The following is a 13,843-nucleotide window of genomic DNA, read 5'->3' on the forward strand; positions in this document are numbered from 1 at the left end:
TTCACCACTGAATCACTGATTACTAAGGTATTCTCCAATAACTCCTATCCCGAACTGCTCCTTATCCAGACCTCTGATTACCTCCTGTAAACTGGCGGTGAATAGCATTGGTGAGGCTGTCTCCCCGCCTGGCACCTTTCCTTATTGGAATCTTATTGGTGACTTTATGGGGTACTGTGGTAGCTGTGCAGTCGTTAAAGATATCTTCCAATATTTGCACATAACACTCTTCTACATACTGATTCTGCAATGCCTGCATGACTGCTGAGGTTTCAACTGAGCCAAATGCTTTCTCGTAATCAATGAAGGCTATGTGTAGGGGTTGGTAATATTCTCTGATTCATAGCGTGAATGTGGTCTATTTTTGAGTATCTTTTACGAAACCCTGCCTGATCATTTAGTTGACTGGAGTCTAAGGTTGGCGTGACTCTATTAGCGATTACCTTAGTAACTACCTTATAGCCTTATAATCAACGAACAGTAAGCTCACCGGTCTGTAAATTTTCAAGACCTTTGACATCTCCTTTCTTACACTTACACTGACAACGATGGCTGGCGTCAGCATTGCTGAAGCCCGTAGAATTGGGACCTCATGTGCGGAAAGGAGGCTGGATCCTAATCCGATGAACTGCTAGCAGCATTAATTCCTGCACTGCTTTCGGGATTTAGCGCGGTAACGCAGAAATGAAAAAAATCAAAAGGGGCGCTGCCGCTGCCGTCGTTAGTCACGTGGCGGCTCAACTTGGTTTAATTTTACTCTGCATCAGTAACTCATATTTTGTCTGAACTCTTATTCGTAGCCATACGAGGGATAATTCGTTTTGTTTCAAACATGAGCGGCTCCTGAGAAGTGTAAAGCAAACAAAAAAAAACAAGTCTGAAATGACGCGGCAGAATCGAGCTCCTACTACCTTAGTTTCCTACAGCACCGCTGTGCTTGATTAGTCCTGATTGGACTGCTTTTGTGTTCGAAGAATGAACGTTTCTAGTCCCGATCGTTATGCGCTGCAGAGCAGTTCGTTTCACCCGGAAGCAATTAACGATTTCATTAGACGGGCCCTGCTTTCCCGTACGGTTCTTTCATCCCTGGACAGGTCACCTTTTCTGGCTGGCAGGAGGAAGAAGAAAGAAGGGGAGGTAAGGGAAAGGAAGAACTAGGTGCGCCAGGGTTAACCGGGTGAGCTTGCGTTTAAGGGTGGCAATTAGTAAAATGAGATGCTGATTTAAAGCACGGCCAGAGCAGATCAGCGATTCAGGCATATCATCGAACAGATTCATTTATTTGCTTTCTGCCTTTGGCCGGGCAGTGAAATAAGGACTAAATTTAGTTTTTCTTGCGTGTTTTTTCTTTCTCTTTCACTGTTCTGTTCACTCAATCCAAGCGCGGGGGTCAAACAGTAATGTGATGGGGGCCCTCGTTGGATTAACCTATTAGCGGAGCTATAAAAACAACCATAGCGGTGGACAGATTACCCTAAAACGACATTTTCTTTCCTGTTCTGCGCAACAGATACTAATATTTTGCACTGTGGCTACGAAGCAAGGATACACTGCTTTTCTGTTTTATTACTTTTGTCTCTCAACGAGCAATCCCGGCTCTGCGAAATTTGTGTGAAGCTATAAGTTTACGCGCAGTACTGGGGACGTGTTATACTCTTACAACACAAACACACGAATTCACGCACTCACAAACACGCAGGCATGCATGTATGCAGTTTCTCACGACCGCTGTTATCGTTTCGTAAAGATAACCTATGTATTCAGCAGGAGAAACACCTCCCTCATCGATCTTCATCATCATCATAAGACTGACAATGCCCACTGCAGGCCAAAGGCCTCTCCCACGTCCCTCCAATCAACCCTCTCGTTTGCCAGTAGCAGCCACCCTATCTGCGCAAACTTCTTAATCTCATCCACCCACCTAACTTTCTGCTGGCCCCTGCTTTCTCTTCGAATCCACTCCGTTACCCTTAAGGACCAGTGGTTATCTTTGCCTTCGCACTACATGGCCTGCCCAAGCTCATTTCTTCCAGCTGATTTCGACTAGGATGTCATTAACCTGCGTTTGTTCCCTCACCCACTCCGCCCGCTTCCGATCTCGTAACGTTACACCTATCATTTTTATTTCCATAGCTTGCTGCGTTGTCCTTAACTTAAGCTAACCGCGTTTGTTAGCCTGTAAGTTTCTGTCCCATAGGTGAGTACCGGTGAGGTACAGCTGTTGTATACTTTTCTCTTCGGGTATATCGGTAAACTGCCATTCATGATCTTTGAGAGCCTGCCATATGCGCTTCACACCATTCTTATTCTTCTAGTTATTTCTCTCTCATGATCCGGATCAGCGGTCATTACCTGCCCTAAATAGACATATTCTCTTACTACTTTCAGCACCTTGCTACCAATTGTGAACTGCTGTTCATTCCTATATACTGATGAACATTACTTTGGCTTTCTGCATTTTTTTGGACCCACCGTTCCGCTCTGGCTGCCTAACTCATTGATCATGCTTTGCTATTCATCTCCAGAGTGACTAAGCAAGGCAATGTCATCAGCGAATCGCAGAATATTTAGTTATTTAGCACTGCAGTGAATTGAAATAACGAAGCACACTTTGACGTCACAGTCATCGTTCGGCTGTTGAACCGAAACCGAAACAGCACGAGAAAGAAATTTGATCATAACTTATTTCAGAGGTCCGTGTGTACGCGTCCACACATACGCCAGTCTGAGTGCAAGAGGCAGTAGTGTAAGGAGGACGCAACGGCGGGCGCACCATGTATGCAACCAATGCAGTTTAATACCTAGAGGGCAAGCTGGCGCCCCGTCTATGGGAGTTTCCGTGGAGCCCCCTCGAGACACCACTTCAGCCGCCATGGGTGCTCGAAGCATCATGGTCCGATAGCTACCAACTGCAGAACCACAACTTTTGGCCAAACAATAATGCAAAAAGAAACGCTGTTCGATAATCAAGAATGTCCTAACATTCAATACCCTGTCTGTAAATTACAACAAACGAGCATAAAAGCATGTAAATGCAAAGTTCGCCCAAAATGAGAGATGGCTAGCTCTCCTACTCGTCAAATAGATAAAACTACATAAACAAATATTTCGAGCTTAACAGGCGCATTTTTAAAAATAAATGTGTCTTTGAAAAAACTCTTGTTGCTTAGATACTTTAAGAAGTTTTTTAATGACATTTCGGAAAACAGAAACCTTCTATTGGCATCATGTGCTGCTGCGGTTTCGCTACTATGGCTTTTGCACGCTGCGTTCGCGCCAAAGTCGTCTGCGCACACACGAACAGCGTTTTCGGAATGAAGCATCTTAGTAGTGACACTCCGTGTCCCCCCAAAAATACGACTGTCCCACACCAATTAGCTCATCGGCCCATGATGCTTTGAGCGTCTATGGTGGCTGAAGTGCAGCGCCGCCCATAGAGTTAATATAACCATGCGCCGCCAGCTTTCCCTCTGGGTAATAGTAGGAAACTGTATGATTCAGCTGGTGAGTCCCACACACGCGTCGAGTAGCAGCCAGTCAGCCGTAACATATAGGGGAAATAGGGAACGCCACGAGAGGAACTCCTGCAAGATGGAGCCAGTCCCTTAGTTGTCTTGTGCGGCCTAACCTTGCGTCAGTCGCTGGAGGCACGAAGTCTTGCAGAGGCTGAGGCGAAGGATCGCTCACCACTCGTTTACTCCAGAGCCGTATATTCCCTACGGCTCTGGTTTACGCGAGTGTCGAGGCCTCCCAAGCGGACAGATTCGCAAGCAGAAGAAGCGCCGTCACAGTTACGTAAGCGTTCGTGGCAAGAACAATGAGATGAGGCAAAATGTAAGGCGCGTGCGAAACCCGAGGTGTGGCGCTCGAGCTTCAAGCCGCCCGTCAATGGGAGCAAGATTCTCAAGTTCAGACCCGTGAGGCAGATGGTGCCCACGAAAAAAGGAAAAGTGTTTTTTATGCGAAGCATACTAGCCGCACAACCGAGCTCTTCCTTGCTGCGCCGCGCGCGGCCGCGTAGCTACCACTTGACGTACATCGGCGCACCACGTGATATGACGTTACAACAGCTGTGAAAGCTGGGGCTCAACTCGTGCGCTCGCTTGCGGACGCGCAGCCTCCGCCGGCGGTATGCTTCGCATCCTAGGCTTAACCATAAGCTAAGCGAGGCCATTTTTTTGTACTAATTTTACAAAAACGCGTATCGCAAAATAATTGGTCGCAAATGCTCAAGAGGAAACGAGCTATTACTGATAATGTTACCGTGAGTGTGCAACCGCCATATGTTTCCTTTTTTAAAGCGAAAGGCTTAATGCCTTATCGTTGTCGACAGAACGTTGTCGGCAGAGGTGTCATGCTTTTCGGTTGGTCAAAATGATTATGACGTCATAGCGCACGGATTCGAAGTAATGAGGCCACCCGTGGATTCCTGACGGCCCCTTTTGGAGCAGACGACAACTAATAAAAGATAGTTGTCGACCGCTCCTACAGGGGGAGTAAGGCATCCGTGGGTGACCGTATTACATACCTCATTATTGCGAACAGAACCATGGCTACAACCGAACTCATCGAAGCAGAGAGAGAGACGTGCTAAAGAAGCAGTCAAAGTGGGCAGTCAAAGTGTTTAGTTGTAATGTGTAGTCAAAGTGCGTAGTCAAATAAAGCACTAGTACAGCACAAGCAGTCTCGCACTCAATGCCGAACAGTGTGCTAGGAAAGGCTTTCGCCTTGCACCACTTTAGAGAGCCAAAGTGCCCCCTGATTTTTTTTTTTTTTTTTGCTTGAGTGACTGATACGCAAATGTTTGGACCGCCTATCTGCACTCAATTCTTCTTCAACTTTTTTCAACAGCGAACCAAGCAGTTCATTAACTGAAGAAATGGCTCACAAAGATGATGTGACGTTCGAAACCGCAGCTTATGATACCTCCTTCACAATAGCAATAATTCCTGCATGAAAAAGAAATGCGCGGACGGCTAATATACGTCATCGACTCTCGAGGCTACGAGCATAAAAAAAAAGAACCGGCATAGCAGTTGACTAGGCGTGAAAACTCTAAGGCGACCACGGGCGCCGCAGTTTCCTGAAACAAAAGGAAAAGGAATTCCGTTTCGTGCCTTCATCAATCTGTCGCCCACCGGTGTCGAGTGCGCCGCGAAGGCACGCCTTTGAGGGATGGCGGGCCGCGAAAACGTGGCGGTGGACGGGACGGTGATACTTTAGAGGATGAAAAACCCTGCCGCTCCTCTTTTCTTTCCCTTTTTTTTTCCTGCGTCGTGTGTGCCCGCCTCTTCTGGCCGCCAGTGTGTATATATCGGGCCATCAGGGAGGCGGGCTGGCGCTGCGAAGACGTAGCTCCCTCGGCCCGTCGCAAGTATATCGATCGCGGAGACATGGTCAAGAGGAGGCGCTATCCCCCACCGAGCAAGCCGCGCTTCCCCAAACCTCCCCTTCGGGGACCGAGCCGCTCCACTATCTTCCGGAGGCGACGAGGAAGAAAAGACAAAGGGAAAAGATGAAATGAGGGAAGTGGGTCGTAAAGGGCTGCGTCACGAGGTAGCCATTTTTAAACGCAACGGCCGTTGAACCAAAAGGCGAAACTGTGTACACCCTCCCAATAAAGGGAGGCACTCAACATTCAGGTAAGACTAAACAAAAAGAAAGCGAAGATAATAGTAACACTTTACAGGAAGAATGATACAAAACACAGACCCGGCTCCTGTCGATGTTTCCTCCCTTCTCTGTGTCACTGCGGCGCTAAGGAATTGGGGAGGAAGGTACGAAAGGCGTGTTTTTATCCTGCCTATCTGCCTTCATTCTTTGCCAGTGTTGATAGCATTTTGCTGTATCTTCTCGTCGTCGGCGTGATTTCGTCGAGGCAAAAAGAAGGGGCAAAAAGAGACTTCGTCTTCCCAGGGTCTTTGTCGCCGGTTAGCACCAGATCGGTCGGCGGAAGGAAGAGGACGAAAGGGTTGAAATCGGGAGAGAGAATCGGAAGAGGGTGAGAGGGGCTGAAAAGAGGGCGGCCTGTTCGACGTAACGATTAACTCTGGCTGCTGTGCGGCGGACGACGCCTTTTGTTAGACCGACTTCACCTTTTCGCTTTCGTCTCTGCGAGCCACGGCTGCTCTCTTTCTTTTTTCTCTCTCTCTTTTCCTTGCATTAGTCGCGTAGAGCATCTATCCGCTCTGTTGGAGTTTTTGTCTTTACTGTCCGGCTTCTGCTTTGTCGGTGGTGACGTGCGGCGCCCACCCCCGCCGTTTTGTCCAGCCTTGGGACAAAGGGACCCCATCAGGAACACCTGGTGGCCATGGGACCTATTGTCTCGTCGGGGCTGGCCGGGCTTAAAAGGTGCAGGCCGCGCGCTGCGAGTCGGGAACTGCGGCAGGGGCCGATAGGGGGCGGCAGTATAGTACAGCTACGTGCCGAAGCCAGTACCGCACCGCACGTTTACGAGTAGCTTTCCGGGACTGCCGTAAGTCTCTGCGTCTTCGTGCCGGCGTTGTTTTGGAGTTGCGAGTCACTGAGGAAGTAAAAGGGAGAAGGAACGCCTGGTAGGGTCATGCCAGCTGCACGTCAGTTCTGTAGGGGGCTGACGAAGATAAAAGACGGCGGTCGTATTTACAACGAGCCCTTAAAGTGTATAGTAATTAATTGCCTAAGCTGATACAGTTTAGTCATGTGCTGTATGGAGTACACAGCTATGCTGGCGCGAACGTTAGGCGCGGTAGTACTTATCGTGAGATTGGCACAATTAAAATATTAAGGCGAAAGCCTTTAATGACTTTAATATCCGCGTTACGGCGTCACTACTTTAAAAAATAAAAAAGCCTTGGTCGAGGCTGGGGATCCAACCAGGGCATTTGGCATTTCAAGAGGAGACGCTACCACTCCGCCACGAAGGCCTTTCTTTTTCTTCCATGGTATTTATTTACATGGTTTTGTACAGAAAGGATATATTTACATATGTGCGTGTGAATACACGCACACAAAGAAATATTTACAGAGAACCTGGGCAGGCGCTAAGTGGCACAAACATGACAGTAAACATATTAGAACTTAAAGGCCGGTTAAGGATATACAGCGCATCAGGAGAGGAAGCCAATCCGGTAAAAAGTCCAATTCTTTGTAAATGTCCTTTACCTGCACCAACATTCGGCTAAAACGAATTTTCAGGGGTTCAGCATGAATAAAGGCGCATCTAGTGAATCCATGGGTGTCATGAATAAAATAAAATAAAAAATTAAGTAGAGGGAAAAAAATAAAATTAAAAGAAAAGGACGAATTAAAAATAAACAAAAATAAAAAGAAACAGTGCGCCAGGAAAGGCTTTCGCCTTGCAGCACTTTAGAGAGCCAAAGGGCCCTCTGAATTTTTGTTATTCTATCACCGCAAGGACAGATTGTCGCGACAGCGCATCAGGAGAGGAAGCCAATCCGGTAAAAAGTCCAATTCTTTGTAAATGTCCTTTACCTGCAGCAACATTCGGCTAAAATGAATTTTCAGGGGTTCAGCATGAATAAAGGCGCATCTAGTGAATGCATGGGTGTCATGAATAAAATAAAATAAAATAAATAATAAGTAGAGGGAAAAAATAAAATTAAAAGAAAAGAACAAATTACAAATAAACAAAAATAAAAAGCAAATAGTGCGCTAGGAAAGGCTTTCGCCTTGCAGCAATTTAGAGAGCCAAAGGGCCCTCTGAATTTTTGTTATTCTATCACCGCAAGGACAGATTGTCGCGACGACGTGCGCGTTGTGATGGAAGGAAAGCCATTTATTTAGTTTAGTTTAGTTTAGTTTATGGGGTTTAACGTCCCAAAGCGATTAAGGCTATGAGAAACGCCGTAGTGGAGGGCTCCGGAAATTTCGACCACCTGGGGTTCTTTCACGTGCACTGACATCGCACAGCACACGGGCCTCTAGAATTTCTCCCCCAAAGAAATTCTAGCCGCCGCGGCCGTGATCGAACCCGCGTCTTTTGGGTCAGCAGCCGAGCACAATAACCGCTGAGCCACCGCGGCGGCTCCATTTATTTCGTACTGTTAAATAATAATATTACATCAAGGTATGAAGCTCACGTTTTATATCTTCATAGAGAACGAAACGAGATGACTCATCGAATCACATTTCCCGTCTTGAATTCGTGAGACAAGTTTGTTCTATGTAATATGAGAAGGAGAAAATTCTTTGAAAAGCATGGGCGATTTGATATCATTAGCACAATTACATTGTTTCTTCTTGCCTTCAAAATAATGCATTTGCGAAAGCTCCTTGAATAGAAAGGTAGCGTTAGAAGCGTTTATAGCGATTGTGCCTTTGCATAAAAAGTATTCTTTCTCCTCCCTCCTGCGGAATTTATCGGTGTTATCTCGCTTGAAAGAAAAAAAAATTCTGGCGTTTCTAGGAACAGGACGATGCTTGCGGCTCGCGAAACGGCGGACCGCTTTATTGCCGTGAAGCTTAGTTGTAGTGGTGACTTTTCTTTCCCTGAGTTTCCTTACTGTCTCTCGCATATGGCCCCATCTTTCATTTTTCCGGATGCACGGATTATCGTTCTATGTTGGTTAGGAAAACGAGCGTCTTGGGAAGTAATGCAGTCGTGCGCCCCTTATTATGCAGTGTTCATTAATGGTCATGCATGTGATCTTTTATTACCATGTTCTTCGGTGTGAACATCCCAATATATAGAAATCTGAAAAGTTTAGCGTCACACTAAGAAAAGGCTGTGCTCAAAGGCTCAGGAATTCAGGCCCAGGCTGCTACGGCGAAGCGTCGTGTGACCACTGTCGAGCTCTTTTTGTTTTCTGCGCACAAGTTTTGACCAATTGTCGGCTCACACTTAGCAAATCTTCGTCCTGGTATTTGCCTGCCTGTCGTCACCGCTACGTTGACTACAGGAGGATTTTGACTGGGAAGAATTGCAAGTAAGGTGCAAACTATAGGTTTATAGGGTAGATCTTGGCCCCCATGTCTCCTCTAAAATCGCCAGCTGGCGGACAGGCGTGTTTTCAATCGCTCAAAATAGTGTTGCAAAACTTTTATTGTAGCGAAATCTACATTAGCCACTAAGTCGAGATTTCGCCGTGGCGGTGCTCCGAGGAGGCACAAAGACCGACCTTGAGTCGTTGCCTAGCAACCGCCGCAGCTGACGGACGGCGCGCTCTCAGCGCGCCATCTGGCATGACGTCACACCGCACGCCTCGCCGTGGAGCCGCCGCGGAGCCGCCGCCGCCGTTCGGTATGACGTCACACCGCTTGCCTCGTCGTTGCGCTCGCCTCCGCTCTCTTCGCCAGCTGTGTCGCATGCCTGATAACGTGTCGGAGGATTGAAAAGGAGAGCTCGCGTGCGCCACAACCACAGTTGAGGCGGCAGTATGGCAGAGTATCCCAAGCGCAAAATGGCGGCGGATGCTGCCAACGTCTGCGCGTCGACATCGGCCACTGGTTTGGTTGCCTTTCTCTCCGTATAACCCGGCTCAGCCGAGCCGAGCCACACTAATTTTTTGGTCAGAAAAGGCAAAATGCAGATGATCCGTGCTAGGTGGCTATCAGTCCATGGGTGACAGCGGCCTGAGTAGCCCATTCAATGGCCCGGGTTTGAACTCCCAGATCTAAGCTGACCAACACGACCTTCCAGTGCACGAGAGTATGAGCATATAAAAAAAGAAAAAAATAGCGCAGTTGTGTGTCCTACTTGTTCTCGTCCTCTGTCTGCAAGCGCTGTATTTCTTAGAATGTGCATCAACCAACTCGCCCTGCAACAGACCTTGCTCATGTATTAGAGATTCTGGTGGCGGCTGCCTACCTTCCTCTCGGCGTTTTCAGTAGTTGACGACGAAGAAGCGTTATTCTAGATGAAGCAGCTGGCCTCGTCAGTGCCATGCGCAGGGGCTTAAATATTATGAAACATTGTGTGCTTAGCTTTGCCAAAATGTGGGTCGGTTATTATGGTCTCATGTCTGGAAGAAACATTCCAGATAATAAGAAAACACTGCCAGGTTGATTGTTGCTTCCGCTGTGCTCGACGTAACGAAAAGAAATAATGAACTCCACCACTCTACGAACTAACTTGCTTCATGTGGCCCAAATTGTGCACGTGAACCATAGTTCTTGAATCATGTAAGCCTTGGAACTCCGTACGAAAATCGGTGCATGGCTGAGGAGCAGTTTCCGGAAATATGAACAAGGAGGCTTTGCTCGTGAGGTGGGGAGGCGGTTGTGGGTAACGCTCCGCACAGATTCTTTCTCCACCATAACCATGCTCTGAGCGACAATGAACAGTTAACATAAATGGTGCCTGTGGCGTATCAGTTATCTATAAAACGAGTTCAGAACAATAAGTTGGCCAGACTTTAATGCGTGGCCCTATAGTAGGCTTCGAAACTAAAAAATTGAAAAGCTTTTAAAAGTCAAATGACCGCCTTTTGTTACGCGGGCCTCGTATGCTGAAAGGGCAACCTATAAGAAACGCAAGCTGGGGCATTCAGTCATGACTGGTTTTATGCGTGCAATTCCTTATTACAAAGCATCGTATTACCCGCTTGTCTACAAGAACGGTTCCTTACCGGGCAAATATGCACACGATATGCCGCGAAAATGTGTGCAATTTTTCAAGCGACTTTGCCATCAGAGTGCAGATAATTGGCAGAAAAAGGTGTCCCATCGCCCAGCGCGGACGGATTGTTCTTACCCTCCTACAAAAGCTTTGTTTCAAGAGCGAAAGCTCTTACTCTCCGAGCCGGAACATGGAAGGTCATGAACGTTGCGCCGTGACCTCTAAACCGGAGGAGTGGCCTGACGTCGTACCACGTGATTCGCCACAGCTGCGCCGTCGCGTCGGGTCTCGCCGCTCGCCTGATCACGTGACTTCTCCTCTCCTAACCATGCGACGCGCAATATACGGGCGCGGCAGCTGCGCTCGCTTCCAGTACTCACTCCAGCACACTCCACGACGCCATGGAGGCCGGACGATCAAGGAAAACAATGAAAACAATATGTAACCATACTTAACTAGACCATCGCTCGTCCCACTAGGGATAGCCGAGTTAAACCACTGCAAATTTTTTGTCCCTACCCTTTGGAGTGCGGTAGTTAAAAAGGGTTGCAACTGTACAGCTGTCAGTTTTTATATCATCATGCTGCCGCTCTCTAGCGCACTCTGTGGGCACATTTTTGCGCGATAGCATAAAGGCCTATGTCCCCGCACCCATCACCCTCTCACACCTTGCCACCTTACTAGTAGCAAGTGGAGCTTTGGCAGGTTTGGCTGGTTTGACTTTGGCTGATTAGAGCTACGTGGCACTGCGACGTCAGGGCATCACACCCTTGTGACATAACCTTACAGAGAGCGGCAGCCAGAGCTCTGACCACACCTAACTCATGCATTAAACCTGTTTTCCCTAGTTTGTGCAAGACCCGGAGGCTCCCCCCTCCACTGAGCCTCGAGTGGCGTTCGGTCGCAGGCGAAGACAGCGAGGGCCCCGTGGACGTTCCGGAGCGGTGTCCCCTGGGAGCGCTGAGCCTGCGCCTGCGTCGGGGCCCCGTGGAGCGCACCGAGGCCCCCCGCTGGCTGGTGGGGCTGCTCAGGGACGCGCTGGCCCGCTGGGGGCCCGTCGAGTGGCCGCTGGCGCTGCGCAACGCCTCCGCCGCCCCGGCGCCCACCTGCTGGGAGGAGGCCGGGGCCCGCCGGGAGGCATTCTCCAGGAAGCTGCACGGGTAGACAACGCCCCTCTCTCTGACTCGACCGGCCGCCCTAAAAAGAGAAACTGCAGAGGTTTTAGAAATCAATGAGCTTAAGAGGGTCCAATCTGTGAAACTTGCAGGTAAATTACGCGAAGTCTTTTGGGCTAGCAATTGAAATTGTGACGTGATCGCTGATTAAAATCGCGACGCCCTTCAAGCTTCTCCGCAGCGCACAACGACAAATGGGGGGGGGGGGGGGGGGCATGATGACGTCATCTAAGGTATCGGTACATTTGCAACGCACAAACGCCTGCTTTGAAGAAAAAAAAACCAACTGCATCAAAGGAAAATTCCGCCGAGAGTTGTTTGGCAGCGTCAACTAGGCACGGCAGGGCGTAACTGACGATAGCGCTAATTTTAAATCGAACCTTCCATGAAGTCACACTAAACTTCCCCGCACTTCTCTTGTGCATTGAGAAGAAGCAAAAAGCTCAATCGTCGGTTTCGTCGCTATTTTAAACGCTAGCGCAAAAACACTTGGCATGCTTTACCTACAGACTATATATACTTGAATCCTTCATTATCACGAAATTCTCACACAGTGGTGCAGTTGCCATTTAAAGCCCGACCCACATGGAGCGGTTTTCTCGCGGAAACCCTACGTACGGCCGCCCGGCGGCGGCCGCTTGGCCGCCGGCGGCCGTTCGCCGCCGACCAAGCAGTGCTAGATACGTTCGCCCGGCGGTCAGCCGCTCACCGGAAGCGGCGAATGCGAGCTGTCAGCGCGGACCAATGAGGGCGTTCTCTTCCTGCATCTAGCTTCCGCCCGCGCGCGGCGACAAACATGGCGGCGCCTTTCGAAGCCGGACCCCTCGCTTTGGACTGAATTCTCGTTGTTGCTGCCTTTTTCACTGCGTTCACTGGCCGTAAATGGAGCACCGGTCTTGCTTCGTCTCGCCTTGCCTATAATAAAACTTATAAGTGATAAATTTGCCTTATTTTTTTATTTAGAGTAACGATTCTCCCACTTCTAGGCTTAAGAGGAGAGCCGGTTTGTTTACAATAATGGTTCCTGTCCCGAGAACCAGATGGCGCTACTATGATGAACAAATGATGAACAAATAGCGCTAATATCAGCCGATATAGAAGAAATAATTGAGAAACGCCACATGGAAAATTGGGATTATAATCAGTTGGAACTGCTCATCGCTACAAAAATGAAACAAGTGAAAGGAGTTAACCGCTGGAGAGGAAAGAGGAAGCCACGAAGCTGGTGGAATATGGAAATTAAGGAGGCCATCGAACAACGACGGGTGGCTTCAAGGGAACACAGAGAAGCAAAGAGGGCGCAGTTATCTGTAGAGGAAATAGGAAAAAAATGGGAATCTTATCGACAAAAGAAACAGCAAGTTCAGGTCCTAGTCCAGGCTAAAATAAAGCAGTCCTCTGATAAATGGCTGGCTGAAGTTCGCGAGGCAAATAAAGGGGGGCCAAGAAAATTCTGGAACCATATAAGCTGGTTGGGAAAAACAAATCAAAGAAAGCAGGAACAGATTATAGATGCTGAGGGAAAATGTTTGGAGGGAGACGATGCTGTGGACTACATTACGTCATTTATAGCTGCGTCTTTTAGCGATGCCAATGGGGTAATCTACCCAAGTGAGGCGGCAACACAGGACAGCACAAAAGAGAACAGCTTAGAACTGACTAGTCTTAACTGGGAAAAGGCGGAAGCGAATATTCCTAAAACCACATCCGCAGGAATAGACGAAATTCCAATTAAGCTGATTAATGAACTTGGCCCAAGAAGCAAGGACGCGCTGATAAAAGCATTGGAGGCAGTCATAACAAATCAGCAAATTCCGCACAGCTGGAGACAGAGTAAAATGAATTTGATTTATAAAGGGAAAGGAGATAAGATGAACATAAAATCCTTCCGTCCGATTACGATAACATCTGTTATGTACAGGCTGGCAATGCAGGCGGTGAAATTAAAAATGCAGTCATGGGTAGAAGGGAATAGGATACTCGGAGAACTTCAGAATGGGTTCAGAAGGGGTAGGCGGTTAGATGATAGCCTGTTCGTGCTTACCCAATGCATAGAAATAGCTAAGGCGGAAAATAGACCTCTGTTTATAGCCTTTCTAGACATAAGCGG

The 13,843-nt window shown here is 48.2% G+C and overlaps 1 protein-coding gene across 1 annotated transcript in view; it reads left to right on the forward strand.

The window, feature by feature from the left end:
- The window catches only part of LOC149367196 (glutamate receptor ionotropic, NMDA 2C-like), a 189,785-nt gene that overhangs the window by 125,709 nt on the left and 50,233 nt on the right, over positions 1-13,843 (forward strand). Inside the window, exon 3 of the mRNA XM_089566757.1 lies at positions 11,466-11,718. Coding sequence (XP_089422883.1) covers positions 11,466-11,718 — 253 coding nt within the window. The remainder of the gene's footprint in view (positions 1-11,465; positions 11,719-13,843) is intronic.

This window comes from Amblyomma mixtum, chromosome 1 (genome assembly GCF_055824585.1).
Source record: "Amblyomma mixtum isolate Tamu chromosome 1, ASM5582458v1, whole genome shotgun sequence".
NCBI classification, from domain to species: Eukaryota; Metazoa; Arthropoda; class Arachnida; order Ixodida; family Ixodidae; genus Amblyomma; species Amblyomma mixtum.